Source organism: Vigna unguiculata, chromosome 1 (assembly GCF_004118075.2).
Source record: "Vigna unguiculata cultivar IT97K-499-35 chromosome 1, ASM411807v1, whole genome shotgun sequence".
NCBI classification, from domain to species: domain Eukaryota; kingdom Viridiplantae; phylum Streptophyta; class Magnoliopsida; order Fabales; family Fabaceae; genus Vigna; species Vigna unguiculata.
The window spans coordinates 38,745,355-38,771,089 of NC_040279.1; the positions used below are offsets into that span (position 1 = coordinate 38,745,355).

Here is a 25,735-nt window from a genome sequence, read left to right on the forward strand (position 1 = left end):
AAGTTTAGATTTTATTTGAAATAAACTCATTCATTTATAAATTGTAAATGAATAGTGTAACAAATAATTTAGAAAAAACATTGTTCATACAACTTTATGATTTTATTCAAAGATAATGATTTATTATATCACAATCATGTGTACTAATATTTGAATCGAAAATACTAAATACAGTTGTCAAATTATACAAGTTAAACTCTAATGTTTATAATGCATGGTTAATGTATAGCTGTGGGTTTTGTTAATAAATTGTTGTTGTTTTTTTATTTATATTGTCTACATTAATTAATTGGAACTATCAAAATATAGTTTGATGAATCGACTGGAAATTCATGTTGTAATATAAATTAATCAAGTGATTTTTTTTCTTGTTTATTTAATTTGATACGTAAAGCTCGGTCTATTTTATAAAATAATTATTATATTTTAAATATCAAAGTAATATTACTTTTTAAAATATATAATATAATTTATTTATGTATTAAATTATTATAATTGAATTTTGTTTTTTATTGAATATGAGTATAAATCTTCTTAATCAATACTTTATTGTATAAAGAAAATTACTTTTTGTCTATATTTTTTTTAATTTTATTTTTTAAATGACTACTTTTTTAATTTAACTATTTTTTTTTTAAATTTAACCACTTTTTAAAAGTAAATAAATAAAAATCATCTAAAAAATAAATAAAAACTATCTATAGCCAAATTGTAAAATTTATTTATTTTTATAATTATAGTTTTACTTCTATTTTATTTATAAAATAATAAACACACATGCTCACAATACATGTGTTTTTACTGGTATATGTTAATAAATTTAAGGTTGAAACATAGAGTTTGTGTTTAAAATTTTTTATTTGTTTTCATATATGATATTACATTGGTGGACCTACATATACATGAAGGGTGTGTAAGGACACCCCTAGTTTTGTTTATAATTACAAAATATTTGAAAAATATTATTTTATCTCTTGTCATCTTATATACCTTTTTCTCTAATTTTGTCCATAAATTGTTAGATTGAGATTCAAATAATTTTTAAATAGACTCATTGACTTAGGATCTTAGATCTGTCATTATGATGTTATAAAATTATACAGTATGGACTAACCGGTGAATGAGTGAGTCAGTTCGTCAACCAAACCTAACTTGTTATCTTAATAAGAAAAATCAATAGTTTAAGACAAACAAATAATTCTAACTAAGTTAGTAATCAAGTTTAAATGAATTTGGATCTCGTTTCTAATAAGAAGTTTATTAAAAAAATATAACTAAAGACCAAATAAAGTAATATGTTACATATTAATTACACATTTATTATCTTTACATTTAAATCGAATTAATTTTAGTATCACATTATCTTTGACAAATACTTCGATCAATATAGACAAATAAAAAATGACTTAGAAGAACGATTGTCCCATTTAATGCGACCAATCGACCTTAACTACCAAAAATAAATATGTTAAGATAATATTATTATTATCTCATAAAATAAAACAGATGCAGACTGGTATATAAATAAAAGAGAACAAATTTAAAAAAATATTTGATAGGTATTAACTTATTTTTAACTCAACTAAATCAAGACTAACTTATTTTATCACCGTAATTATTTATTTATGCATATGTACAAGTGTTTAGCACTTCTATACATATATCAATAAATAAATATTGTCTTCCACCTAAAACCCAGATAATAATATATTTGTGATTTTTTTTTCATTGTACAGTACTTAACTTTTTAACTTATTCATTAAAGAAAAATAAACAGGAAAAAGAAATAATGATAGAGGCAGAACATAGTCTAAACTGGATGTGATGGATGGAATATATGAAACTATGAAAGAAAGCAGCCGCGACCCCATGCATTGTGGACTTATCTGAACCACTTTTGGAGTGGGCAAGAGAGAGAAACAAAACACACAGACAAGAGAATCTTTTCTGGGAACAATCACTACACACTCTTACCTTCTTCCCCATACTATGTTCAATCAACCTGCTTCTTGCTTTCACCCTTTTTACATACGTCACCAACCAACCACTCCTTTTCTTTCCTTTGCCTTTAAAATCCATAACATTCTACCAAAAATAAACAACCCTTATACACCATTGCCTCAAACATTCAAAATTTCTGCACGAAAAACATGCTTGAATTAGATATAGTTTACAAATAACAATTTTTTTTTGGTTAAATATGTTTTTTTCCTCAAATTTAAGTAAAATTTAGAGTTGGTCACTCTTCAAAATTTTTGATCAATTTAGTCATTCATTTTAAAAAATGTGTGAATTTAGTCATTTTAATCAGATTTTGTTACATTTAAGTATATTTTATGATATTATTTGAATTGTTTACATCGTTCGACCCATTTTTGCTTGAATGCTAACTCAAATAATATCATAAAACGCGTTTGAAACTTATAATAAACTTAACAAAATTTGATTAAAAGAACTAAATCTACGCATTTCTAAAGATGAAGGACTAAATTGATTAAAATTTTTGATATGGAACTAATTTCAAAATTCACTAAAAGTTGAGAAACAAAAATATATTTAATACTTTTTTTTACTATTATTGCACCCACTCATCTTTTTATAAAACTAAATAAATATTGATATAATAAATTTAAATTCATAATTAATAAATAAATTTTAAATCTACTTAATTCTATAAAATCAACTCATAAAATAAAATTTACACGTATTTATATAAAATAAACCGACATTTATCACTAATCTGAAACTTCTAATAATATTCAGACTTAATTCAACATTATTGAGATAAATGGATAGATGCCGATACCTTGTGTTCTGATTTCTCTATCCCTTAACCCACCAGTCCCATCTTACCTTTGTTTTCCCATAATTAAACTCCCACAATCTCACTGTCGCTGTTTACTCCTTTTCTTTTTTTAATTTTTATTCCTTTTCACTTACATTGTATTTTAATGTTAGACCAATCAAACCTCTTAGCTCTCCCCCTACCCTCCCATTATTAGTGTTTAAGGAACATGAAAACCACATGGACTTGTTTTGTCTTCTCATAATCAACCACACCAAGAGAAGCAACAACAAGGGAGATACACCATAAATGTCTTCAATTTCAAAGCAGTTTTTATTGGTGATCTCGGAAGCAAGCTACTTTCACTTCATCTTCAAACTTACTTGAGAGAGGTTATGTGATACTCTTCTACTGTCATCCCCTGTACTCAACTGCTACTTCTCTTCTTGCTTTGCTTTTCTGCTTCTCTTTACTCTCTTTCTTCGTTTCTCAACAACTTTCAATCACTGCAAAGATCACATGTTTTCTGGATCCTACCTTCCAACGTTTCCTCAACCCTTCTGTGCTCTACTTTTGCCTTCTTTACCCCATCACCAAATTCTGAAGTCACTTTCCTCTCTATACTTTTACAAGTAATTTTTGTTTCCCTCCAAGAATTGGAATTGAACAAAATGAAACAAGTATCTGCTTGCAACTATGACTTGGGATATTGCACAAGTTGTTATTCCTCAATATTTTATATCTTGGTTTTTCGTTGTCCCGGGTGCTAACAATAACATGGTAGCTACTTACTCACCCTATCTTTTACTGTCTCAATGTTGCTCCTCAGTGATTTGGTTCTTGAAAATCTGTACATAGATAATCTTTAATAAAAACTCCAGATTAATATATCAGATCATAACTGAGTAGGTTGATACTATTAAGTAATAGGAATTTGATTTCATAGATCCATGATAGTGCTCGGTCCAAGGTGAGTATAAACTCACTATTTATTGGTCAACTTATAGTTCATGACATGTCTCCTAGCTACCTCATTCCAGATTTTCATATACTTACAAAATAGTGGGCCAGATAACAAACATATGCAGGTAAGATTCAATCAGAAACAGTTCCTTGCATGAAGAGTTTAGTGGAATTTCCAAAAATGAATTGGTTTATAGGTATCTAGTTCAACTTTAAATTTCAATCATACATTTAGGATTCTTGTTTTTCTTGGAAGAGCAACAAACAGCATAATATACTAGCCATAGTCCTACTCAACAAACGTAAGATAAGATCCAGAATCCATGCTTAGGAAGAGTATAATTGGTTCATATTGTGCTAGCCAATATTTGGTCTCTGACTCATACTTAGAAATGATTTTTGGTTTAAAAAACAATTGAAGAAAATATCTGGCCATTGCACTTGATTTCAGATCTACCATTAAAATAACAAATTCAATAACAATGGGGGGAAAACTGAGGGAGACTACAAAAAGAAAGAAAGGAAAAAGAATCTGGTTTTGTAGATTTTTATCATTATGGGGTTGTATCATTGATGAGTCCCATTTGTTAGAAAGAAGGTGAGGTACCAGTGGCTTTTATTGTACATTTCTGGGTTTAACCAATATACCAAAAATTTCGAATCATGTGTTGATGTATGATGTTAGTGGCTGCTTCTTTTACCATTTAGGTAGGCCAACATAACGCAAAACGAAGTGCCCAGTACAAATGCTTTTTTAGCAGAAAGTAGACTTATCAAGGCACTTGAATCACAGAACATGCCATCATTTCCATGTCAATGAAAATGTGTATATGTGCCAGGCTGCCACCACTAAGTGTACGTTTTCCACAAAGGAAAAATAAAGCATAGGTTGTTTACTAACTGTTGAATTTTCATTGCAGGACCAATCAGTTCTTTCACTGCAAGCTCTTAAATGGATCTTTCACTGAAGGTGGATTGTTTCACTTGTTTGGTGAATTAGTTTGGAACTCAGCATAGCTAAATCATGAAACAACACTTTGATCTTGAAGTGGTGGCCTCAGCAGAATATGAATCTGAAGTTAGAAGCCAGGTTCAAGAAACCTATGCAGGTCCTTGCAGTGACAACCTCACCAACTCTCCCCATAAACCAATAGAATTTCATCTCCATTCAGATGCTATCTCCCTTGACTTAACTCTCAACTTCAACAACAGTGACTTGGTGGTTACAGATTCAACAGGACTCTCATTCTCAAGCACTACCAGCGAGAGCAACAACAACGATCCTCCCTCTCAAACCATGCCACGGGTCTTCTCTTGCAATTACTGTAACCGCAAGTTTTTGAGTTCTCAGGCTCTTGGAGGCCACCAAAATGCACACAAGAGAGAAAGAACATTAGCAAAGAGAGCCTTACGCATGGGGTTTTTCTCTGAGAGGTATGCCAGTCTTGCATCTCTCCCTCTTCATGGTTCTTTCAGGTCCTTGGGGATAAAGGCACACTCTTCACTGCACCACGGCTTTTCACCAACAATGAGGCCTTCTGAGATGAAAAGCAGTGCAAGATTTGAGCAAGGATATGTTGGTTTTCCAATATTCTTGGAGGAGGATGAAGCAGAACTCTTGTGGCAAGGTAGTTACCATCAGGTTCCCTCTAATGGAGGCCATACTCATCAGAATTTCACACTGAGTGGAACCTCTAATTTGAGTTTTACTGGGGTGAATCATCCACCGGTTGACATAGAGAACTCAACACCTGAGTTGACATTGAAACTTTAAAGGGATTATTTGACAAATTTCTGGCTTCTGCTATTTATTTATCGTATTTCTGTACAGTACGACATGCATGAAAGCAATGGTGCCAGATTGATCACTTTCATTGTTAAACTTGCTGATCTCATGTGATTTTGTTCTCAGGTTTTCCTCTTACAAATCCTTGGTTTGGTGTTTTTCTCTGTATTTGTTACTGTATAATTACTTTGAGAGGACAAGTTTCCAGGTTCTGTGTTTGCCAAATAAATCATGTTTTATTTCTACTGTAAATTACTGAACTTCAATTGTGTTTTTCTGTCATTTTCCATGTTGAATATTGAACTATTTTGCTTCTTTAATCATAAGAAAAATAATTGAGACTTACAAATTTATATCTTCTAATTAAATATTCCTAGAGATGTCCAACACATCTCCGAGAACTGAAATAAACTCAACTTTTTAAGGGAATGTAGTGATGTAAAATATGCTAAGGGAATGTTAGATGTAAAATAAAAATTACTTTTTAAGGATTCGTCTAACAGAGTACAATCCAGTGAGCAAATGTATCACAGACCAATGTCCAAGTGAACAGAGTTAAAGACTAAAAGTAGATTTTGAAAAATTAAAAAAATGAACTTTATATTATAAGAAGCTTTAGTCTTACTTTAGAGAACGTTTGAACCTTGTAGAGAAAGTTAGTAACCCATAAAGAAGAAAAGAGACAAGTTTCCCCAAGTAATAGAGAATCCCATAAATGAAAAATCTTCACAACATTCCCATGGAATTTGTGTCAACTTGCTCGCAATATTTTTTATTAATCTAGGTATGTTACATTTTATTTGTCATTGTAAGTGATTTTATCTTTATGATTCTACTATTTGAAATTAATTAACGACTTTCATGTTATGTTTATTTTGAAATGCAATTTTATATAGTACTTTTATCTTTATAATAAAATAATATTTCTAAAATAATATTAATTTTTTGGAAATAAAATATCTATATATAAAAATAACTTAAAACATGCCAGTTACTATTTTAAAAATAAAACTCGCTGCGCCTACACGGCTAATATAACGCGATTACAAAGAGGTTCACGCGTACACGCTACAACGTTAGCACAACGCGAAGAGCTACACCAAAAAATTCTCTGTTCTGAATGTAATCTACTTCAGCTACTACAAAATATCGTACAACTACAACTTTGTTAAGTGATTTAAGAGCGTTTGGTAGCATCACTATTCCACAAATCATACTTCTCCTTCAAACTTTCAATGGTCAACGTTGAAAAGCTCTCACACACCATAGATATAGAATACTTTATTATTTGAGTTCAATTGATTTGAAACGTTCCTGGTTGAACCACTCATCTCACCTAGCTACCTTTGACCCGTGTACCACCTTTATGACCCTTCCTTATCTCACACCCTCCTCCACCTATATATATACCAACCACACAAACTTCTTTTTTTCATATCATATTCTCATTCACACCAAACCAAAGAAACAAAGAAACAAAGATCATCATCAAAATGGTGTTGTCTTGGACTAGAAGAAATGTTTTCCGTCGTGCCAAGAAGGAGAAGGGACAGATTCAAGGTGGTGGTTGTGGTGGTGAGTTGGAGGTGGAGGTTGTGATCCCCAACCACTTTCGGTGTCCGGTGAGTTTGGAGCTGATGACGGACCCGGTGACTTTATCAACCGGCATCACCTACGACAGGGTGAGCATTGAGAAGTGGATCGAGGGAGGGAACAAAACCTGCCCCGTCACCAACCAGGTCCTCACAAACTTTGACAACATCCCCAACCATGCCATTCGTAGGATGATTCAGGATTGGTGCGTTGAAAACAGCTCTTATGGGATTGAGAGGATCCCCACTCCTCGGATTCCTCTCTCCACCTACGAGGTTTCTCAGACATGTACGAGGATCTTGTCGGCCTGTCGGCGGGGGGATGACAAAAAGTGCCAGGAGTTGGTTTTGAAGATTAAGGATTGGGGGAGAGATGAGAGGAACAGGAGGTGCATAATTGGGAATCGTGCCAGAACTGATGCTGGCAATGCTGCCGATGCAGTTCTTGCACACGCCTTTGATTGTTTCTCAAGCGGTGACTCTTTTGACAAGCATGTGGTTGTTTTGGAGGAGATTTTGGAGGTGCTGACATGGATGATCCCACTTGGGGAAGAGGGTGTGTCTAAATTGAGTTCAAAAGCTTCATTGAATTGCCTGGTTTGGTTTCTAGAGGGGAAAGACCTTGCATCAAGGCAAAGTGCTGCTTTGTTGCTCAGGCAAGTGTATGTTCAAGAATTGGCCAAAGTTGGAAAAGTGGCTGAAGCTTTGGTTAAAATGATTAGGGAGCCTACTGGGAGTGCTTCCACCAAGGCTTGTTTGGCAACAATTTTTAAATTGGTGTCTTCAGCTGAGAACAGAGGGGAAATTGCTCAAAGATTCGTGGAGTTGGATTTGGTTTCACTTTTGGTTGAGGCTATTGTTGATGGAGATAAAGGGGTGTGTGAGAAGGCACTTGGGGTTTTGGATTGCGTTTGTGATATCCAGATGGGGAAGGAGGTTGTTATGAACAATGCTCTTACTTTGCCTCTTGTCGTTAAGAAGCTTCTGAGGGTGTCACCATTGGCTTCAAGTTTTGTTGTCTCTATTCTTAAGAAGATTTTTGACAAGAAGGAGGAGGGAGCTCTGATTGAAGCAGTTCAACTAGGGACTTTTCAAAAGCTCTTGGTTTTACTGCAGGTTGGTTGTGATGATAGCACAAAGGAAAATGCTACAGAGTTGTTAAAACTGTTGAACGGTTATAGGAACAAAGCGACCTGCACTGACTCATCATCGGATTTCAAGTATCTTAAGAAGTCATTCTGATTAATGAAGAATGGGAATTAGATTCCTTCATTTTATTGAAACATACAATTCTTTGATGTAAAAAGATACACACACGAACAAAGCATAGAAATTGTAGGCTCAAACATTCTTTTGATTCTTTCAATTCTTTCTTGGAAAATTGATTCCATGTAATTAGTTACAATACAACAATCATTGTTCTGGCAAATACAGAGAAACATCTTTGTGTCATTGTGTTTCATATGGTGTATTGAATTTTTTGCCGATTGATTCTGAAGCAAGTTCCATAAAACCAACAAGCACTTGAAAAAAATAATAATCAAATGTACAAAAAGATGCAGTGATGAGAAAAGTAACACCACTCAATGACACTGCTAAAGCTAATTCAAGCATCTTTATGCTAAAACATGTTATTTAGGGTAAAACTGAAAAGTACTTCACTCTTCAAATTTGTTAGCCCTTAGGATATGTTGAAGCCAAAAAGACCTTGACTTAGGACATGATTTTTACTACAGTGGAGCTGGTGGTGATGATCAAGAGTGGAAGCAATGATGGTGTGGTGACAATCCTAGTCATGATGCATCAGATCTTTTTTTTTAAAATAAAGGTGACATGCTTATAATCCCACTGTGAAATTAAAATATTCCAATAAAGTTGGCATCTCAAGGGTACACTAATTATATGCAGTAAATCAATGGCATGATATCTCAAACAACCAACACTTGTTTATAACTCCATCTTTAAAAGAAAAACATAAAGTACTACTTTAAGCTTCTTCTTTTTTCTGTATTTCAATTTTAGATTCTGCTAAACAAGCAACGCCTGTTAATAGTATTATGAAAGGTAATGACATTTTTTCAAGAACATGATAAGAAACTATAAATTAATTCATGGGATAAAGTAATTTACAACTTTTTTCGGAAGGTAAACATGCTTCCTTTTCTAAACAGTACCAAATCTTCAAATAAACAGCCACACCAGAAGGGTATTTATTCTATTTAAGAACCCTTTTTTACCATGATTCCTTGGTCACTTATTCTCATGCTCAGACACAAAAGTGAATGCCAATGATAACTAAACATCAAACCAAGCACGTGCATCTTTCAATGGAAAAATGGGTTTGGCCAAAAGCCATTTTGTTGATTAACATCTCCAAAAGGCATAGTCTCATTCCCACCACCACCATTATTCATCAAGTTCATAAACCAGTTCTGCTTCTGCATGAGATCCATGTTGATATCAAATCCCTGGCCACTATGACTCCCTTGCCCCTTGTCTTCAATCTTGGAAACAGCATCAGTCACCGCTGGTGCTGCAACTTGGGTTTGACTCTGAGCATTCTTAGTCAACACCTCAATCCTTCTGTTGATGTCCTTCAGATTCTGGTCAATCAACCATGCCAGATCATTCAAATCAACCATGCTTATATTATGCATAATTTTACCAGCACTGAGGTACTGAAACATGAGCTGAGTCATCTCTTTTTCCCTATTGTCCTTCCTTTGTTTCTTCAACTGGTCTTTGGCCTTTAGGATTCTCTGCCTCAGAAAACTCTCTTGGTTCACCATCTTCTTGCTTTGCTCCAATTCAGGCATTCTCCTGAACTTGGCAAGCACCCTTTGAACCCCCATTGGGGATGGCCAAACCTCAGGTTGAGGATCATAAGGACTATAAACTATAGCACATGCATCAATCCCACAGAGGGTGCTAAGTTCACTCACCTTCTTCATCAGACCCTTCTTCCTCTTCTTGAATGTTGCCTTCCTAGCTGAGTCATTCACTATGAATGCCAACTTCACCTTCTTTCTAGTCATGCTGCTGATGAAAAGATAATTAGAGCGATATGAAATTTGGAAACGTTGTTGTTGTGGTTATCTTGTTCCAGCATTCTCTTCTTTATATAGATCACTTTGCAGTAGTGATAACCAATTTTGTTTTGTATTTCGTTCACAGTACTGACTTGAACCATTCAATATCAAATATATGTTTACTAAATAGGAGATGTTAAGTTTAAGTGTCTTTCCATCAATGGAGGATACAGAATATATTTCTTACTAAGATATTCTAACGGAATAATAAGCAATGCAAGTGTGCAATGCAATGGCTAGAATCGAAATGCATCGAGAAAACATATTCTCAGTTAATACTGTAGTAATGGAATTAATAATTGAAAAAACAAATGATCTTAAATTCTATGTGATATTCCTTTTACAAGGCAATATAATTTAGATACCACAGTTGTAGTTTATATCCCTCTGATATCTCTATTGTAGAAAAAACCTTTATCCCATTAACTGTCATTAATAACTATTATTCTATGCCTTGGACAAAGGAGCAGAGATCTTCATAAATTATGAGATGTATATGAGAATAATGGAATTATACATAACGAAAACAATTTAATATGGATCCATCTGTGCATAAAACATCATAAAAAGGTCTTACATTGTTATTGTTATAAACTTAAGAGGGTGAAGAGGTTGATACATATCCTAAAAATACGTATACCAAATATAACTAAATGTTGATTATGTGTAATTAAATAAAGTAACTTATGTAGAAGTAAATATGATCTATTTTTACTCGAGTTAATAATTGTCTTTTGGCTATAATTTTCATATAGTTTTATGTACACAACTATTTATTTAATCTAACAAAAATATTTCCCAAATATAATTCACACAAAAAAAAAATTATAGTTTAATATTAGTATTAATTAGACAAAAAGACATTACTAACATATATGATATTAATTGCAGTGTGACAAGCTGATAAAAAATTTCGGTGTGACAAAATAGGTCAACAATAAAACGCAATGAAATTCTATTATTTTAAATTATAGTTTTTTATTTTGATTTTAATGATAATTTTAAGAAATTAAAAAAAAAGTTGGTAGATCAATCATCTTATTTGCTTGTGGCTTATTGAGCTGAAAACCAGAAGGGATGGATTTAAATGATCGGGTAGACCGAAAATGTCAAGTACCCTATTAAATCATTATTAGATTATATTAACACGTTGATTTATTTTAAGACTCAGTTAATTTTATTATTTATAGAAATATATATAGTAAAAGTACATAAATGAGATCACAATCCAATCTAGTCCATCATGGGCCATGATTATTTGGACTAGCCAAACTTCAAATCAGATTAGATTAGGCTAAAATAAACTGAAGTTCAACTTTTATAATTTGGTGCAACCATTCAAAGGAAGATCGAGTAAGAGATCTTCAAGCATAATCAAAATTTTGAACATATTAATGTATTGAAATAAGAATGATAATCTTATAAAAAAAAATATTACAAGCCTATAAGGAATATAATAAGATTTATATTATTAGTAAGGGTAACTAAACTTGCAACGAGCTTGTAATAAACATTGTGTATTTCTAATAATGTATATTATTTTGTATATTTACTCTTGATTATTATAAAATCAATATTATATATGTTTTTAAAACATGACGATTTGTAATAAGAGGACAGCTCAAAAATAGATGTATATATTTTTTATAAAATGTATAAATTATGTTTGCGACCAGTTAGAATAAAATCACAAAATAAATTTATAATTTTCCATTGGATTTTGATGAAGCAGCAGACCCAAGTACCTAACACAAAGCAGTTGTAGTTCGGAAGCAGAATCTAGACCGTACCTTGCTTAATTGCTGTTGATCTCTCTGAATTCTAAGAATCCCACCAATTCCAAATCAGAGGAAGGGCGCTGAGAAGACGGCATAGAAGAAAATCCACACTCTCTCTCTCTCTGCACCCGCTAATGCACCAGCTCATGCACAATTCTCACTAGGGTTTATTCATCCATGGCGCTAATCGTTCTCTCTCTCTTCCTCCTCCTCTTCACCTTCCAACTTCCCTTCCGCTCCTCTGGTACCTCGTTGACTTCACCTCTTCAATTCACTTCGTCGCCAAACATCGTTTCAACTGTCATTTCTCGCTGATCGAGTTTTGTTTCCGCAGGACAATCGAGCTCCATGGAATCAGTTCCCGATCTTCAGAACACTATGTATGCTTCCATCGAAGGATATCCTTGCGTGCGCCTGCTTAATCTATCTGGAAACATCGGTTGTTCTAGTGAGTCTCGCTCTCGCATTTTCGGTGGTTCGCTTTTTTTTTTTTTTATTAGCTGAGATGTAGGGATTAAGTGCGACTTAAATATAAACGATGACTATGTTTTCTGAGCCGGTGAATTTTCCTTGCTTTATTGTTTTCGAATTGTTAGATCCTGGACGAGATAAGGTTGTGGCTCCTATTGTACGGTTCGGAAATGTTGACAAAATAGCTGAGCCGTCTGCTATACTGGTGTCAGTGGAGGACTTTCCAACTCTCTTTACTAGGTATCATAATTCAACGTTTCTGTTTTAGGAGGTCTTAACTTTATTGCATTTTAGTTTAACTGATAGTTGTGGAATCTTTGTAACTTCGGGAATAAAAGCTACCCTTGCTTAGTTATTTTTAAGTGATGCTGGTTGTTACTTCTCTATATTAATTTTTTATCAGTTAAATTGTGTTTGTTTTTTGAATACATATTTTCCCTTTCAGAATATCAGATGACTCTAGATTTGCTAGTAAAGTCAGTGGTGTACTTGTGGAACCAAGTACTGATTTGCAGAATAAGATAAACGGTAGAAATCATTGATTTACTCGTCGTTTGTATTCAAACAAGGCTGGAGTGACCCTCCTGGGTAGAGCTGTCACTGATAATTTTTTTTGTCATGTTTAGGATTTTCTCCTGATCAAAAGTTTCCACAAGGTCAATTTGCGCCTTACCGTAATACCGGCTATGAATGGAATCCAAATGTAAGATATGAGCTGCCATTTTTCATCAGGTTTATTGGCAGATTTATAGCTCATGACATCATCAATTAGTTGTCCTTTTTTATCCTTTCTTGTTACCAATAATCATTTTCCAACTTTGATTTGATCATTTTGTGAAGGTTGTAATCAAATTGGGATTTTATGAAGTTGTTAATTTTAAAGGATGTACATTGTTATAACCTAGTGTCGTAGAGCTATTATTTAGTAAGTGAATTAATAGGCCAAACATGTCTTGGATTATATTCTGAAGCATATAGTGATATTAGATGAATTCAAAAGATCTGTGGTGGGAATTTTACCAACTATTTGTTGGATGTTGGCTAATCCTAATGCTATTACAGTTTTGAGAAGCGCATTCAATTTTTCAGAATGATTAATTTCTTTATGTTTTTATTTTTGGCTCAACTTGTGCAGGGTTCTGGTGTTATGTGGAAATCCTACAACTTTCCTGTGTTTTTACTCACAGAAAGTGGGTCAAAGACTCTTCAAGAGGTATTGCTTGGTACTCTCATGTTCTTATACTTGCAAAAGTATCGGTGATGATTCAATGTACTTTGAGAGTGTAGTGAGTCAGTTAATTGATCCATATCCAAGTTGTGAAACTCTATAGTTTGCACAAGCTTGTTTAGATTCCATAGACTCAACTTATGAAATCGTAAAAGATTACAGCTTATTAAAAATTGTTAATGACATATATGCATAACTGTAATACTTTTAGCACAACAATAATTCAGCATTTCAACTTCATAATATAGCAAAGTGGTAAACGACCTACAATATGATAATATGTCATGTGTAAATTAATGAAAAAAAAAATCCTAAAGTGGACACATTTAAAAAAGAAGTCAACTTCAAAGCCTTTGAAAATAAAACAATCATTGTGGGGGCAACAATTATATTTGATTTCAAACTTGGTGACTTGCTTTTTGATTTGAGAGCTCATGCAAGTTTATGAAGAAAAAAAATATTGATGAGTTAACTTGTTTTCTGTACCTAGGATCTTAAACTCATAAGAGTGTTAACTTTATAGTTTGATCACGTTAATCCATTGGCATTCATTTTCTTGTGACCTGATGAATTTGATTATTCTGTATATAAAAATAAAGCAGATTGATTCTCTTTACTGTTTGTTCAGTTTGTAACAAAGAACAAGGACAAAAAGAAAGCTTATACTTCTAATGTCGCTGAGTTTGATCTGGTGATGCAGGTACTATTCAGATTCTAGTAAAAAATTGTTTTATCTAGCTTATGAAGAAAAATGTTTCATTATTTACTTTTTTTGTTATCTTCAATTAGACAGTGAAATCTGGGACACTTGATTCAGAGTCTTGTTTAAAAGAAGAAACGTGCCTTCCTTTAGGTGGATACAGGTGAAGTTTCTTGACTCTACTTTATAAATGATACTAAACTAGATATGTGATTAATCATGTTACACTGTCAGGACACCAAGTTTTCAGATTTTTCCCTGAAAAAATCTCTTGCAGTCTCAAAAACAATACTTTTATCTGTATAGAATATTGCTATACATAGAATATGATCAGCTTTGAGTTTATATTGATGTAAGGAGGGTTTGTTTATGTACTGTACTGGATAAAGAATGCAGTGAATTGCCTATGTGAATATGGTGTTCATTATTAGACTGGATGGATTGGTACTATCTTCAAAAAGAAAAAAGATTTAGCATCACATGGTTCCCATAGTGGAAATGGGCTGTCCTGGATCTATTTTTGCAGAATATTTTAACATCCTTTCCTTCTCATTTTTGTTTATAATAGGATTAAATATGTTTTTAGTTCTTACACTTTGAACCGTAATTGAAATTTGTCCATGTCCCAAACTTTGATATATTTTGGTTCCCAAATTTTAAAAATGAATAGATATAGTCCTCTTAACCCAATTAAGTTAAATTTTTTGATAAGTCAAACGGTGTTTTAGGTCAGTGTTTGAGTTGTTTATACTTTTTACATGTTCCAGCTCAAATGCCAATTTGAAACTCCGTTTAACTCGTAAAAAAAATTTAAAGTCATTGAGTTAAAAGGACTATATTCATTCATTTTTAAAGTTTGGAGACCAAAATGTATCAAAATTTGAAACGGAGACGTATTTCAATTTCGCATCCAAGTTTAGGGACTACAAACGTATTTAACCCTTTATAAAATTATAATTTTGCTATTACATTTGATGTTAATTTTGTGTATGTTTCATATGGAAGGCAGTGTCTGGTCATCTCTTCCTCGGATCAACACTTCCTCCTTACAGCAGTCTAAGCCCATTTTAATGACAGTGGCTTCCATGGATTCTGCTTCATTTTTTCGGGACAAAAGCCTTGGGGCAGACTCCCCTATTTCTGTGAGTGAAAGTGCATCTACTACATTCTCTCCATTTCTTCTGGCCACATTTTGTGTTTCTTTATGATATTTGCTTGTCCTTAAATCAATAATAGCCTAATGTATTTTGGCTGCAAACAGGGTTTAATTGCATTACTCGCGGCTGTTGATGCACTCTCTCATTTGGATAGTCTTGGTGACCTTAGTAAACAGGTGTGTTTGAGATGGTCCAGGGATTATAACTCTTCTTTTTTTCTTTTTTATTTCGGTTTTTTGGTCGTGTAAATCTAGCCTCAGTTTGTTCCTTATCATTTAGGTGTGAGTTTATCTAACTTTCCTTGTGTCTCTTTGGATTTTCTTTTACCTTAACCTAGTGTTTGTATGGCAAATTTTATAGAATAGTTAATTTTGTGGATAATTTAATATGTTTTGTTAACAAAATGGTTTTTGGAATAATGTATTTTAGAAGAATTTGAAATTTTAGAAATTTATGAGTATTTTTATCACTTAAACTTGTAAACGAAATTCGACCTAAAAGATAAGACTATGAAATTTTTAATATTCTCTCTTCTCTCACTTTTATATGATTCTCTTACATTAAATATTTAAAACTCACTACTGTTTGGTATTAAAATTTCAATTTATATTTAGTAGAAGTTGAATTAACCTATCCAAACTTAAAATTTGAAATTTAAAAATTTTTAACTGATTTAAACAATTCATTTAAAAAATATAGGAATTTAAACCAAAGCAATTCAATTTCAAGCATTTCAAAATCTCTGAAATTTTAAAATCCCTCATCAAACGCACCACAAGATCTTTGTGGTGGAAATTATCCTAGGTCATTATCTCACTGGTTATCTTCTTGGGGTATGTGAGATAATTATCCACTATCCTTCCCATTGTTATGAGATTGGATTTATTTATTTTTTGTCGAAGTGCACTAATTCACCAGTGACTGGAAACTTACGTTGGCTATCATCTCAGGGTGTGGGTATCTATAAGAATAATTGTATGAGGTTTTATCATGATTCATTCATTATGGTTCCTAGTGTTTGGTGGTTTATGCTTTTCAACTTCCAGGGTTGCTTTTTAAAACCTGTTAATGCTCTAAAACCAAGTACTTTACTGACATATGTCCACTTGTCTAAACTTTATTGCTGATGATTTCTTGAACTCAATGCAGCTTGTTTTTGCAGTTTTCACTGGAGAGGCATGGGGTTATCTTGGAAGTAGGAGATTTTTGGTAGAACTTGACTTGCACTCAGATGCTGTTCGTGGCCTTAATCATGGATTAATTGAAAAGGTACTTCTATTCTTCCTTGTAAATATGACTGCTGGGAAGTATTGGGGGATCTACCGTGCCACATTTAAATCTGTAGGCTAGACTGTTTATATATACTTCTACTTGATTTTTTTTTCCTGCTAATAACCTCAGTCTTTCCTGCCTGTTATTTCACAGGTCATTGAAATTGGTTCTGTGGGAAAGGGTCTCAGTGGAGGTGTTAACAACTTTTTCGCTCATACAGAAGGGGTGAGTGATCTTGATTGATCTTTCAACTATGTGCCCATTCGTGGCTATTATAGAAAATTTTGCAATATTAGTTGGATATTTTGCATTGTTACATAGTTTCTGTGTATACACTGCCAGGATTAAAGAAATATGCCACATCTGCTTGTGACTAACACTTCGTCAATGCAGGATTCTTCTTCCACAAATCAGACAATGGCTGCCTTGAAACGTGCACAGGAGTCACTGTTATCTGAAAACATAAAGATAGCATCTGCAAGTTCTTCAAATCCTGGGATACCTCCATCGTCTTTAATGTCCTTTTTGGAAAAGGTACAGGATAGATAGTACAACTTTTTTCCTGGCCCCTCCCCTAAATAATGATATGAAAAGTACAACCATATCTAGAAGAATATTAATCCTTTGTAACTGGTGGTGGTTTAAAAAAAAATTAATGTTTTAAAAGTTCAGACTTTGTAAAGTACGTTGGCAAATTCCTCATAAGCTAAGGACCTGGTCAGTTGAGTGAAGTTATTAAAAAATGTAGTGTTTCAGAAGTTCTAAGGAGCCTTCTCGTTATTCTTATTTATGCTTTCTTACATTAGAGATCATTAAGTTTCATCAAGTCACCTATTTCTATTCATAACACTCATATACCAAGATACCTGCACATTTTATTGAAATTAATTTGATATAAAGCTCACAAACTGTCCTTATATGGGTATACATATACTCAGTAAATTAATGTATAACATCACATCTTGAGTAGTATCGATAACTGTTGACACCATGCTCAAACAGTGGGTTGGTACAGTGGACAAATTGCAATAGCATGCTCTAATAAAAAAGGTTATGAAAACTTACTACTTCAATAATTTACGTGGAAGATGTAGTTGATCCAATGTGCCATATTTGTATAAACATAATTCATTTTTTGCTTTTTGATGAATAAGTTTCACATCATTCATATTGGCATAATCTGACTGCTTTCGTGTTGAATAACTTCATTTTTTTATATTGACATATAATTCAAAAATTCTCTGTTGGTCATTGATCGTTTTCTTCTTTTTTTCCCCTCCACTTTTGATCAGAATCCTGCAATATCTGGTGTCGTTCTTGAAGATTTTGACTCTGTCTTTGTCAACAAGTTCTACCATAGTCACCTAGATGATTTATGTGAGCTAGTCGATGCTCTTGACATTATTTTCTTCTACTTGCTCAACTCTTCGTACATTTTGATGGCTGCCACTTATGTCACATGCATTCTTATTTTTGTATGATTATGCAGCAAATGTGAATTCATCAGCTGTTGTTGCTGCTGCTTCTCTTGTTGCCCGTACACTTTACATACTCGCTAGTAAAAATGAAGATATTCATGATTCAACTTTGGCTGCTATAAATGTTAATGTCTCACTTGTTGAACAACTTATGGGTTGCTTGTTGGACTGTGATCCTGGTCTTTCTTGTGAACTGGTGAAGAAATATATTTCACCCATGTCAACCTGTCCAAGCCATTATGTTGGTGTTATCTTGGATGAACCTTCATCGACACCATATACAGGATACATCAATGATGTTCCCAGGTTCATTTGGAATTTTCTGGCTGATAGGACTTCTATCCCCAGGAAGGCTAACAGCTCAGGTTGTCAACACGGTTGCAATGATAGAGATGAAGTTTGCATCAAAGCAGAGACCGATGGAAAGGGAGTTTGTGTTCTCTCTACAACAAGGTATCTCCTCTCTCAGGCTATGTTTAGTTCAACATTTTATGACTTAAGCTACTTCAAAAGTTAAAGTTTATAATAAGTTTTGAAAGTAAATAAAGTATAAGTTATTTGGATGTTTTAGCTAAAACTAGAACTTTTTTTTCTGTTCCATATTGATTATTTCTGGATGATATAGACTGAGAGCCTAAGCCATGTGTGTTACACATTTTTCGAAGCCACCTTGCTTTTGACACCTTCAACATAGGTACTCTTAATATGTTCACACATTCACAGTCATAATCACCACACTAGGTATTTTATAGATTTGTCTAGTCATTTTGCACACTCCAAACGGGTGGTGTCATTCACTTGTTTCATCATGTTTTAGTTCTACCACATGTAAACTTTACATCACAATTGGCGCCATTTAAGTATACTTATATGGTGTACGTAATTGGGTAGACTGCAGTTAATTTATGAGTGGTTTCACTGTCCATGTAATGTGCACTCCTATTTGCTTGACACATGAATAAATGGGTAAATGGATGTGATGTTTAATAATTTACAGGTATGTTCCAGCATACTCAACACGGCTAAAATTTGAATCAGGAGTGTGGAATGTTTTGCCTCCTAATTCCTCTGAAAAAATGGGGGTTGTGGACCCTGTCTGGACTGAGAGCAACTGGAATTCAATAGGTATGCGGGTGTACACAGTCCAAAATGCTTCTTATGACCGGCTTGTTCTGTTTGGGGGCATCACTTTGACAATCTTCTCATACCTTGCAATAGCAACTGCTAGAACCTTGTTTTCCAAAGCAATGAAGAGGGACTGACATTTGACCTCCCGGGTCTGACTAGTAAATTTTGTGAAACTAGGGTAAAGGTATTATATAGGGAATTGGAGGGACGGGTCCTTTGATGGACAAATGATCCGTTTTTGAAGAATTTTCAAGGATGTGCATTATTTGGGGCCGCATTCTTGTGCTCATGAATTCTATTTCAGAAGTTTCTCTATAACACGATTATTTTTGTCAATTGTAGGTAAGTAAGGAAATATAATGAAAATAGTCAAAATTAACTGGTGCTGTAAATGCCTACTCAGTGACTATACAATTTTTATTTGGTTAAGAATTTTCACTTTCATTATCATTGATAGATGGTTCTGAATTATTTGTGGGCATTTAAAGTTATTGAAGAGTTTAAAATGTTTAATTGAGAGATAGTGACAACAATTTTTTGTTGATAATCAAAATTGGGGTTTCTTTTAGACAGAAGCTGTGCTTGAGGTACACGGCAAGCATACCACGGACTATGCTATTGCTAATTGATATTAAACGGGATAAAATATTTTGATTATTTGATGAAGACTAGTTGTTATCACTAGGCTCTTTACAACAGCAAAGTTGATTGGAGGAAAAAAAAAAGTCAATAAGAAAAATCCAGTGACAATTAGATTCTCCAATGAAAGAGGAAAAAGATGGCACGGGAAAAGAATTTTACAAATCAAAGTGAGGAATTTATTTAGGGTCCACTAAACTAAACACGGGTTTTTATTTTCTTTTATACGAATAAATATTTGATTTAACAAAAGTGGAAGAGCTATGAAAGTACAGTATTCACATCAAAGTTCAACATACAAATCAGATAAATGTAAACTTATTATTGGAATAAAGTGATGTTCACGGGAAGATTTCAAAGTTCTAATTACTGAATTAGTATGGAGTAGTAACTACAAATGAAAAAGATTAGGATATAATTTTTCCTACTGTGACTGAATTCTCTGCAACTTTTTCTGAAGATATGTAATCAGGATTATCAAGGCAATTCACATCATCGGGTAAATCAGTATCTGGTATCCACGTCCCATGACAATTCTTTTTGTTTTTGCATGGCGTTAACCTTGTTTATTGGAGTTAAACAGCATTCGATTGTTCAAAGTTTCATGAATGAGCACAGGTTAGTTTGTAAATTGAAGATGAAGAGTTTAAAGTTTCATTCTATTTTTTATGACAAATATAATTCAACTTTAATTATTTTTATTCTAATTAATACATCATTAAAAGAAATCTTTTTCAATTAATTGAAATTCCATTTTAAAATTAAGCTTGCTTATTCTTGATATTAAACCTCAATTAAAATATACTCTTAATTGGTTTTGAGCCCAAAAGTTGGTTTGGTTTTGAGCCCATTGAGCCCATTGAGCCCAATGCGCACCCCTCCCCCACACGAATCCCTTGACTCCCGTTCCTTGCCTACACAGTGACACACTCACAGAGACAGCATCAACTCTTCTCTCTCTGAGAGTCGGGCTGCAAAGTGAAAATGCATTCAGTGGGGTATCGAGCGAACGCATTGCTGACCTTCGCCGTCACCATTCTGGCTCTTATGTGCGGCATGGCCTCTCTCTCCGACAACTTCAATTCCCCCTCTCCCTCCGCCCATGTCCAGGTATCTATCTTTTCTTTCCATTTGCATTTCTGCTTTAGGGATCCATGCCCCTCCTCTTTACTCACTCACTCTATGCAGGTCTTGAACATCAACTGGTTTCAGAAACAGCCCAACGCCAATGACGAGGTAACTTATTCATCTTTCATTACACTCAATGTCTACCGTTTTTACAATCTAGGTTTCGCCCCTTCTAATGCCACCCTTTTCCCTCATTTTTCTTCTTTACTTCTCAATCTCACTCTTCAACATCTTCAATTACTTTTTTTCTCTCCATGCCTGCGCAATCTTCATGTTTTACTTCTGATACCCAAAATTCTGCCAAATACTCTTTGCGTCAAATTGTATAGACTAAAACGGATTAAGAAAGTGTACACTTGTGAACTGAAATGAGTAATCTCCAAGTGCAAAGACTAAGACGAACAAATCTGGCACCAAAAGTGATGCTGCTCATATTTTGAATTGCACATTTATGATATCATGATCGTGATATCGTATGTCGTAATGAACATACTGTAGTGCGTTTGGATGACCAATTACAAAATTGATTTTGAAAATTGATTTCGGTTAAAATTGACATTGAAGTTTTTGTGATTTATGTTTGGATGTTTTGTTGTATAAACAAGTTTGTAGTAAGACTTGGTTTAATTTTATTTTATCAGTGCAAAAGCTACCTACAGTTGCTTCAATTAGGAATAATTATGGATCCAGAGTTGTTGTAGAATTCAAAGTGAAACAGCTTGCATGTAATTTCTTTCTGCGTTATTCAGAGGTCATCTTTATTCGTTAATTAATTTCATGTCGAAGCCTTTGTACTTTTGCAGGTCAGCATGACATTGAATATATCAGCAGATTTGCAGTCCCTTTTTACATGGAACACAAAACAGGTTCTTCCCTTTAATTTTGATTTTTAATTCCAAGTGCTTTGTCTTTACTCCATTTGCCTCTCAAAAGTAAGAAGGATGTTCTTGGTTGGAGGAGCAAGAATGAAAATTGATAATGTTTTCATGTCTTGTCATATTATCAACTTTGCCCATGTTTTGGTTGAATTTATTCTGGAAACGTTACACTTCTCAGTGAGAGCTTTTAGAGAAAGTAAAACATTATTTCTTCAACTTGATCCTTACAAAATGAGTGTTTGTTTTCTTTTCTATGCCTCCCAACATAATGCGTGTCTTAATGTTTAAATTGTCTTGCCTATTGTTATATCTGTTTAATTTCATGATATATATCTAATATTGCCCCTTTTTTTTTCTGTGTACAAAATTGTATTTCTGTGGAAACTTTGAATCTGCTTTATTTTTCCTGCCCATGAGATTCTTATTTCTGACAATTTATTATTCTAAATATTTTGGAAGCTATAATTTCAGGTCTGTCCAGGGACTTAGTTTTGTTTCATTTTGTATGGTTGCAGGTTTTTGTTTTTCTTGCTGCCGAGTATGAAACTCCTAAGCATTCCTTGAATCAGGTATGAGCTGATTTGTTTGTTTGTATCTCTACATTTGAAATATAATTATTTCTATTATAAGTTTTCCAGCTCCTTTTTATAACGGAAAAAAACAGAAAGAGGCCATAATAATGGTGTTAGATTTTGTTTATACAATTCATGTCACTCAGATAGCTTGCGTGCTGTTTATCTCCCTTCTTGGGTATATGTTGTGTCATGAATGTTGCTTAGGTTCTTGAATTCCATTTTACAGATATCTTTATGGGATGGTATCATACCCTCTAAAGAGCATGCTAAGTTTTGGATTCATACATCAAATAAGTACCGCTTCATTGACCAGGTACACAAATCTAAGCTTGTTTTATGACTAATATATGATTTGCTTCAGATTTCTTTAAGCCTTAATATTTTTATTTTTTAATGTCCAGGGAAGCAATTTGCGCGGCAAAGAATATAACCTGACTATTCATTGGCATGTTATGCCTAAGACTGGCAAAATGTTTGCAGATAAAATAGTCATGCCAGGTTTCAGATTGCCAGAGGAATATAGATGATGTCTTGTAATGTTAATTCTCTAGCTGTAACTGTAACCTTTTCTATGTCGATGATTAGTTCAAAGAAACTAGAATTATGGAGATTGTGTTTTGGAAAGTGAAATCAATAGCGTTTGAATGAATACCTAAACATTAGAAGTTTGATTTTAGTCTTCAATTGTCTCTTGAGAAAGAAAGATATTTAGGTAGTGTTTGCTTGGAACTTTTGAAATTGTCAATCAATTAGAAGCGATAACTCTGCCTTGAGGAAGAAAATAATAGCTTTATTGAGGTGGTTTTTTCATAGCAGTTGGAAATTTATACTAAGCTTTACAACTTTTGAAAACGAAAGCATACAGACATAAACATCATTTCACTTGATAATCATTGTTATAAAATTACTTGCATCCAAAATTAATATTAAAGTTGCACTGATTCAATTGGTAACCTATATTTTAGGTGTAACTTGTTAAGATAAAATCTGAATTGTCGAAATTTTATTAAATGGTTTTGATTTGGCCGGTTGATCCATGAAATCACGTAGCTGTCATGGATAATAAATTTAGCTTTAATTTGAGTGACTAAAATTTTTTGACACTATAATCTGTTATTTGAAATAGATAATTAATTGTAAGAAATAGTTATATCATTGCCAATTTAATAATGGTAATTGGCACGAATTCTTCGTAAAATGAAGTAATGTTTATTGTTATATAATTTGTGAATTTGTGAACGTATTTTAAAAGTGAATATTATTCTCATAATCAGAATTTTTGTTTGATAATCTTTTGACTCGTACATAATTTATTTTTTTTGGAATATATATGAAATGTTCATGGTACAGACAAGTAGGCTAGTTGTCATATTTTTGTTCCATTCGAGTTGAACTATCTAATAATTTACTGAAATTAACAATGCCATACTTGTAACCATATTAGCAATAAAAGAGAAATGTCAAATATATACAAATAATAATTTGTTGATATTATTTCTCTCTTTACTTCTCTTTATCACATATTTGGTGAAATGTCATATATACAAATAATAATTGCTGTATATAAATAACATTTTTTGATAAAACTATATATGATACGTACCGTTTCGGCTATTGACACAAAATTTTCCTCAATTTTTCATTTATTGTTTAGTAGCTCGTTCCATTTTTATTGGTTGCTTTTTCAGAGTAGAAATGAAATGTAGAATTAAATAATTATACACTGCCTCTCGACATAAAAATTTGTGTATTCTCTCTGTTAATTTTTTTATATAAATTTTAAGGTAATTAATAAATTGAAATTTATAATTAAATGTCACTGTATAATCAATAAGTGATTATATTGTTTTTTCAGATATAAATACTTTGCCTTTGTATAAAAAATACTTCACCTCCATTGATCGTGAAATTACCATTTTGTTCTTATCTTCTCCATTTCTTTTTTTTTTCTTCCTATACCAGTCATGCATCCCCTTTGCAAGTTCTTCTTGAATAGAGTTCCATTCCATGCAGTGGTTTCTCCCATGCAAATGTAATTTCTCATTCCTTCAAAGTTAACAAATTCTTCGTCCAATTAAATTTTGTCTTATTTTAGAAGCTTACCTTAATAAAAAAAAAAAAAAAACTCATTTCGAACCACTCTGTCAAAGTTAACAAACTCTTCATCCAATTAACTTTTGTCTTATTTCAGAAGCTTACCTTAATAAAAAAAACTCATTTCGAATTGAACAATTCTAAATATTTTTTATTTTATATTGTATTACTAATTGTATTCCAAGTTTTACATTGTATTTTGGAATATGCAATTTGGAACACAATCGACGGTATAAATTTGTATTTTTATTTTACATTCCATATGATTTTGTATTTTCGATTGTGTCATCCGGAAAGCATTTTTTATTACATATAATAGATTGTATAATATGAAATATAATCCATAATATAATTTCTAAATTCCATATTTCATAATATAAATTTGTAGTTCGAATTGGGTCACCTATATTGTATTTTTTAGGATAAAATATGTATTTAGTATTTGAACTTTGACACGAAATTAAAATTCGTCATTGTTCAAAATTTTTATATATTTTGATCTCTAAATTTTGAAAATAAATAATAAAATCATTTTATTCCAATTACATTATTTTTTTTATTCTGCATTTCATGCTAACATTTTTGTTATTTATATTATTTGATACGTTTTCATTTCAATGTCAGCTAAGAAATATATTTACACGTAAAAGATATTTAACGTAATTCAACTAAAAAAACTATATCCATTTATTTTTAAATAAGTTTGGGGACAAAATTTTATCAAAGTTTTAAATAGGGGTGAATTTCAATTTTAGATCTAAGTTTAGAGACTAAAAACATATTTAACTCTATTATTTATTTTAAATTTTATATTATACTATATGTGATACAAATTTGTATTTTAGATCATACATTTCAAGAATAAAAAAATATTGATATTTAATGTTCTAAACTGTATAATCTAAAAAGTTTCTAAATTATACAATTCAGAAGTGAAACATGAAATCTAAAATTATAAGATAAATTTGAAAATTTTAAATTTATAGATGAAATC

At 32.6% G+C, this 25,735-nt stretch overlaps 5 protein-coding genes across 7 annotated transcripts; 4 read left to right on the forward strand and 1 right to left on the reverse strand.

The window, feature by feature from the left end:
* The first annotated feature begins 2,900 nt into the window (after window positions 1–2,900).
* Window positions 2,901–5,786, forward strand: LOC114196307 (zinc finger protein 4-like). 3 transcript variants are annotated; one of them, XM_028086912.1, is made up of 2 exons: window positions 2,901–3,177; window positions 4,669–5,786. In XM_028086912.1, exon 2 carries the CDS (start codon window positions 4,773–4,775, stop codon window positions 5,520–5,522), a length of 750 nt encoding a protein of 249 aa, XP_027942713.1. In that variant the 5' UTR covers window positions 2,901–3,177; window positions 4,669–4,772; the 3' UTR covers window positions 5,523–5,786. The 3 variants fall into 3 exon arrangements, with proteins under 3 accessions (XP_027942713.1, XP_027942728.1, XP_027942719.1); XM_028086927.1 differs by lacking the exon at window positions 2,901–3,177 and adding an exon at window positions 3,251–3,417; XM_028086918.1 differs by lacking the exon at window positions 2,901–3,177 and adding an exon at window positions 3,253–3,565.
* Window positions 5,787–6,953: 1,167 nt separating this feature from the next.
* LOC114192450 (U-box domain-containing protein 21-like) lies at window positions 6,954–8,578 on the forward strand. Its single transcript, XM_028082178.1, has one exon. The coding sequence runs from the start codon at window positions 7,028–7,030 to the stop codon at window positions 8,366–8,368; it is 1,341 nt and encodes a 446-aa protein (XP_027937979.1). The 5' UTR covers window positions 6,954–7,027; the 3' UTR covers window positions 8,369–8,578.
* Window positions 8,579–8,838: 260 nt separating this feature from the next.
* LOC114192456 (agamous-like MADS-box protein AGL80) lies at window positions 8,839–12,104 on the reverse strand. Its single transcript, XM_028082189.1, has 2 exons — window positions 12,006–12,104; window positions 8,839–10,162 (listed from the first exon to the last, which is right to left on the reverse strand). The coding sequence occupies exon 2, from the start codon at window positions 10,159–10,161 to the stop codon at window positions 9,451–9,453; it is 711 nt and encodes a 236-aa protein (XP_027937990.1). The 5' UTR covers window position 10,162; window positions 12,006–12,104; the 3' UTR covers window positions 8,839–9,450.
* On the forward strand, window positions 11,930–19,879 carry LOC114192443 (nicastrin). The gene is made up of 16 exons (XM_028082166.1): window positions 11,930–12,237; window positions 12,328–12,441; window positions 12,590–12,704; window positions 12,910–12,992; window positions 13,091–13,167; window positions 13,600–13,677; window positions 14,321–14,392; window positions 14,482–14,555; window positions 15,402–15,534; window positions 15,654–15,725; window positions 16,699–16,818; window positions 16,975–17,046; window positions 17,215–17,355; window positions 18,114–18,198; window positions 18,311–18,752; window positions 19,297–19,879. The coding sequence occupies exons 1-16, from the start codon at window positions 12,171–12,173 to the stop codon at window positions 19,559–19,561; spliced, it is 2,010 nt and encodes a 669-aa protein (XP_027937967.1). The 5' UTR covers window positions 11,930–12,170; the 3' UTR covers window positions 19,562–19,879.
* Window positions 19,880–20,968: 1,089 nt separating this feature from the next.
* LOC114177920 (signal peptidase complex subunit 3B-like) lies at window positions 20,969–23,323 on the forward strand. The gene is made up of 6 exons (XM_028063527.1): window positions 20,969–21,176; window positions 21,255–21,302; window positions 21,998–22,060; window positions 22,588–22,641; window positions 22,874–22,960; window positions 23,049–23,323. The coding sequence occupies exons 1-6, from the start codon at window positions 21,051–21,053 to the stop codon at window positions 23,172–23,174; spliced, it is 504 nt and encodes a 167-aa protein (XP_027919328.1). The 5' UTR covers window positions 20,969–21,050; the 3' UTR covers window positions 23,175–23,323.
* Window positions 23,324–25,735: the final 2,412 nt, after the last annotated feature.

Excerpts from the sequence above, each read along its gene's own strand:
- LOC114196307 (XM_028086912.1), top strand. The coding sequence starts at position 4,773 with ATGAAACAACACTTTGATCTTGAAGTGGTGGCCTCAGCAGAATATGAA.
- LOC114192450 (XM_028082178.1), top strand. The coding sequence starts at position 7,028 with ATGGTGTTGTCTTGGACTAGAAGAAATGTTTTCCGTCGTGCCAAGAAG.
- LOC114192456 (XM_028082189.1), bottom strand. The coding sequence starts at position 10,161 with ATGACTAGAAAGAAGGTGAAGTTGGCATTCATAGTGAATGACTCAGCT.
- LOC114192443 (XM_028082166.1), top strand. The coding sequence starts at position 12,171 with ATGGCGCTAATCGTTCTCTCTCTCTTCCTCCTCCTCTTCACCTTCCAA. Across the intron at positions 13,168-13,599 it reads GCTATGAATGGAATCCAAAT|GGTTCTGGTGTTATGTGGAA; the intron begins GTAAGATATGAG and ends CAACTTGTGCAG. Across the intron at positions 14,393-14,481 it reads AGTTTGATCTGGTGATGCAG|ACAGTGAAATCTGGGACACT; the intron begins GTACTATTCAGA and ends ATCTTCAATTAG.
- LOC114177920 (XM_028063527.1), top strand. The coding sequence starts at position 21,051 with ATGCATTCAGTGGGGTATCGAGCGAACGCATTGCTGACCTTCGCCGTC. Across the intron at positions 22,061-22,587 it reads TTACATGGAACACAAAACAG|GTTTTTGTTTTTCTTGCTGC; the intron begins GTTCTTCCCTTT and ends GTATGGTTGCAG. Across the intron at positions 22,642-22,873 it reads CTAAGCATTCCTTGAATCAG|ATATCTTTATGGGATGGTAT; the intron begins GTATGAGCTGAT and ends TCCATTTTACAG.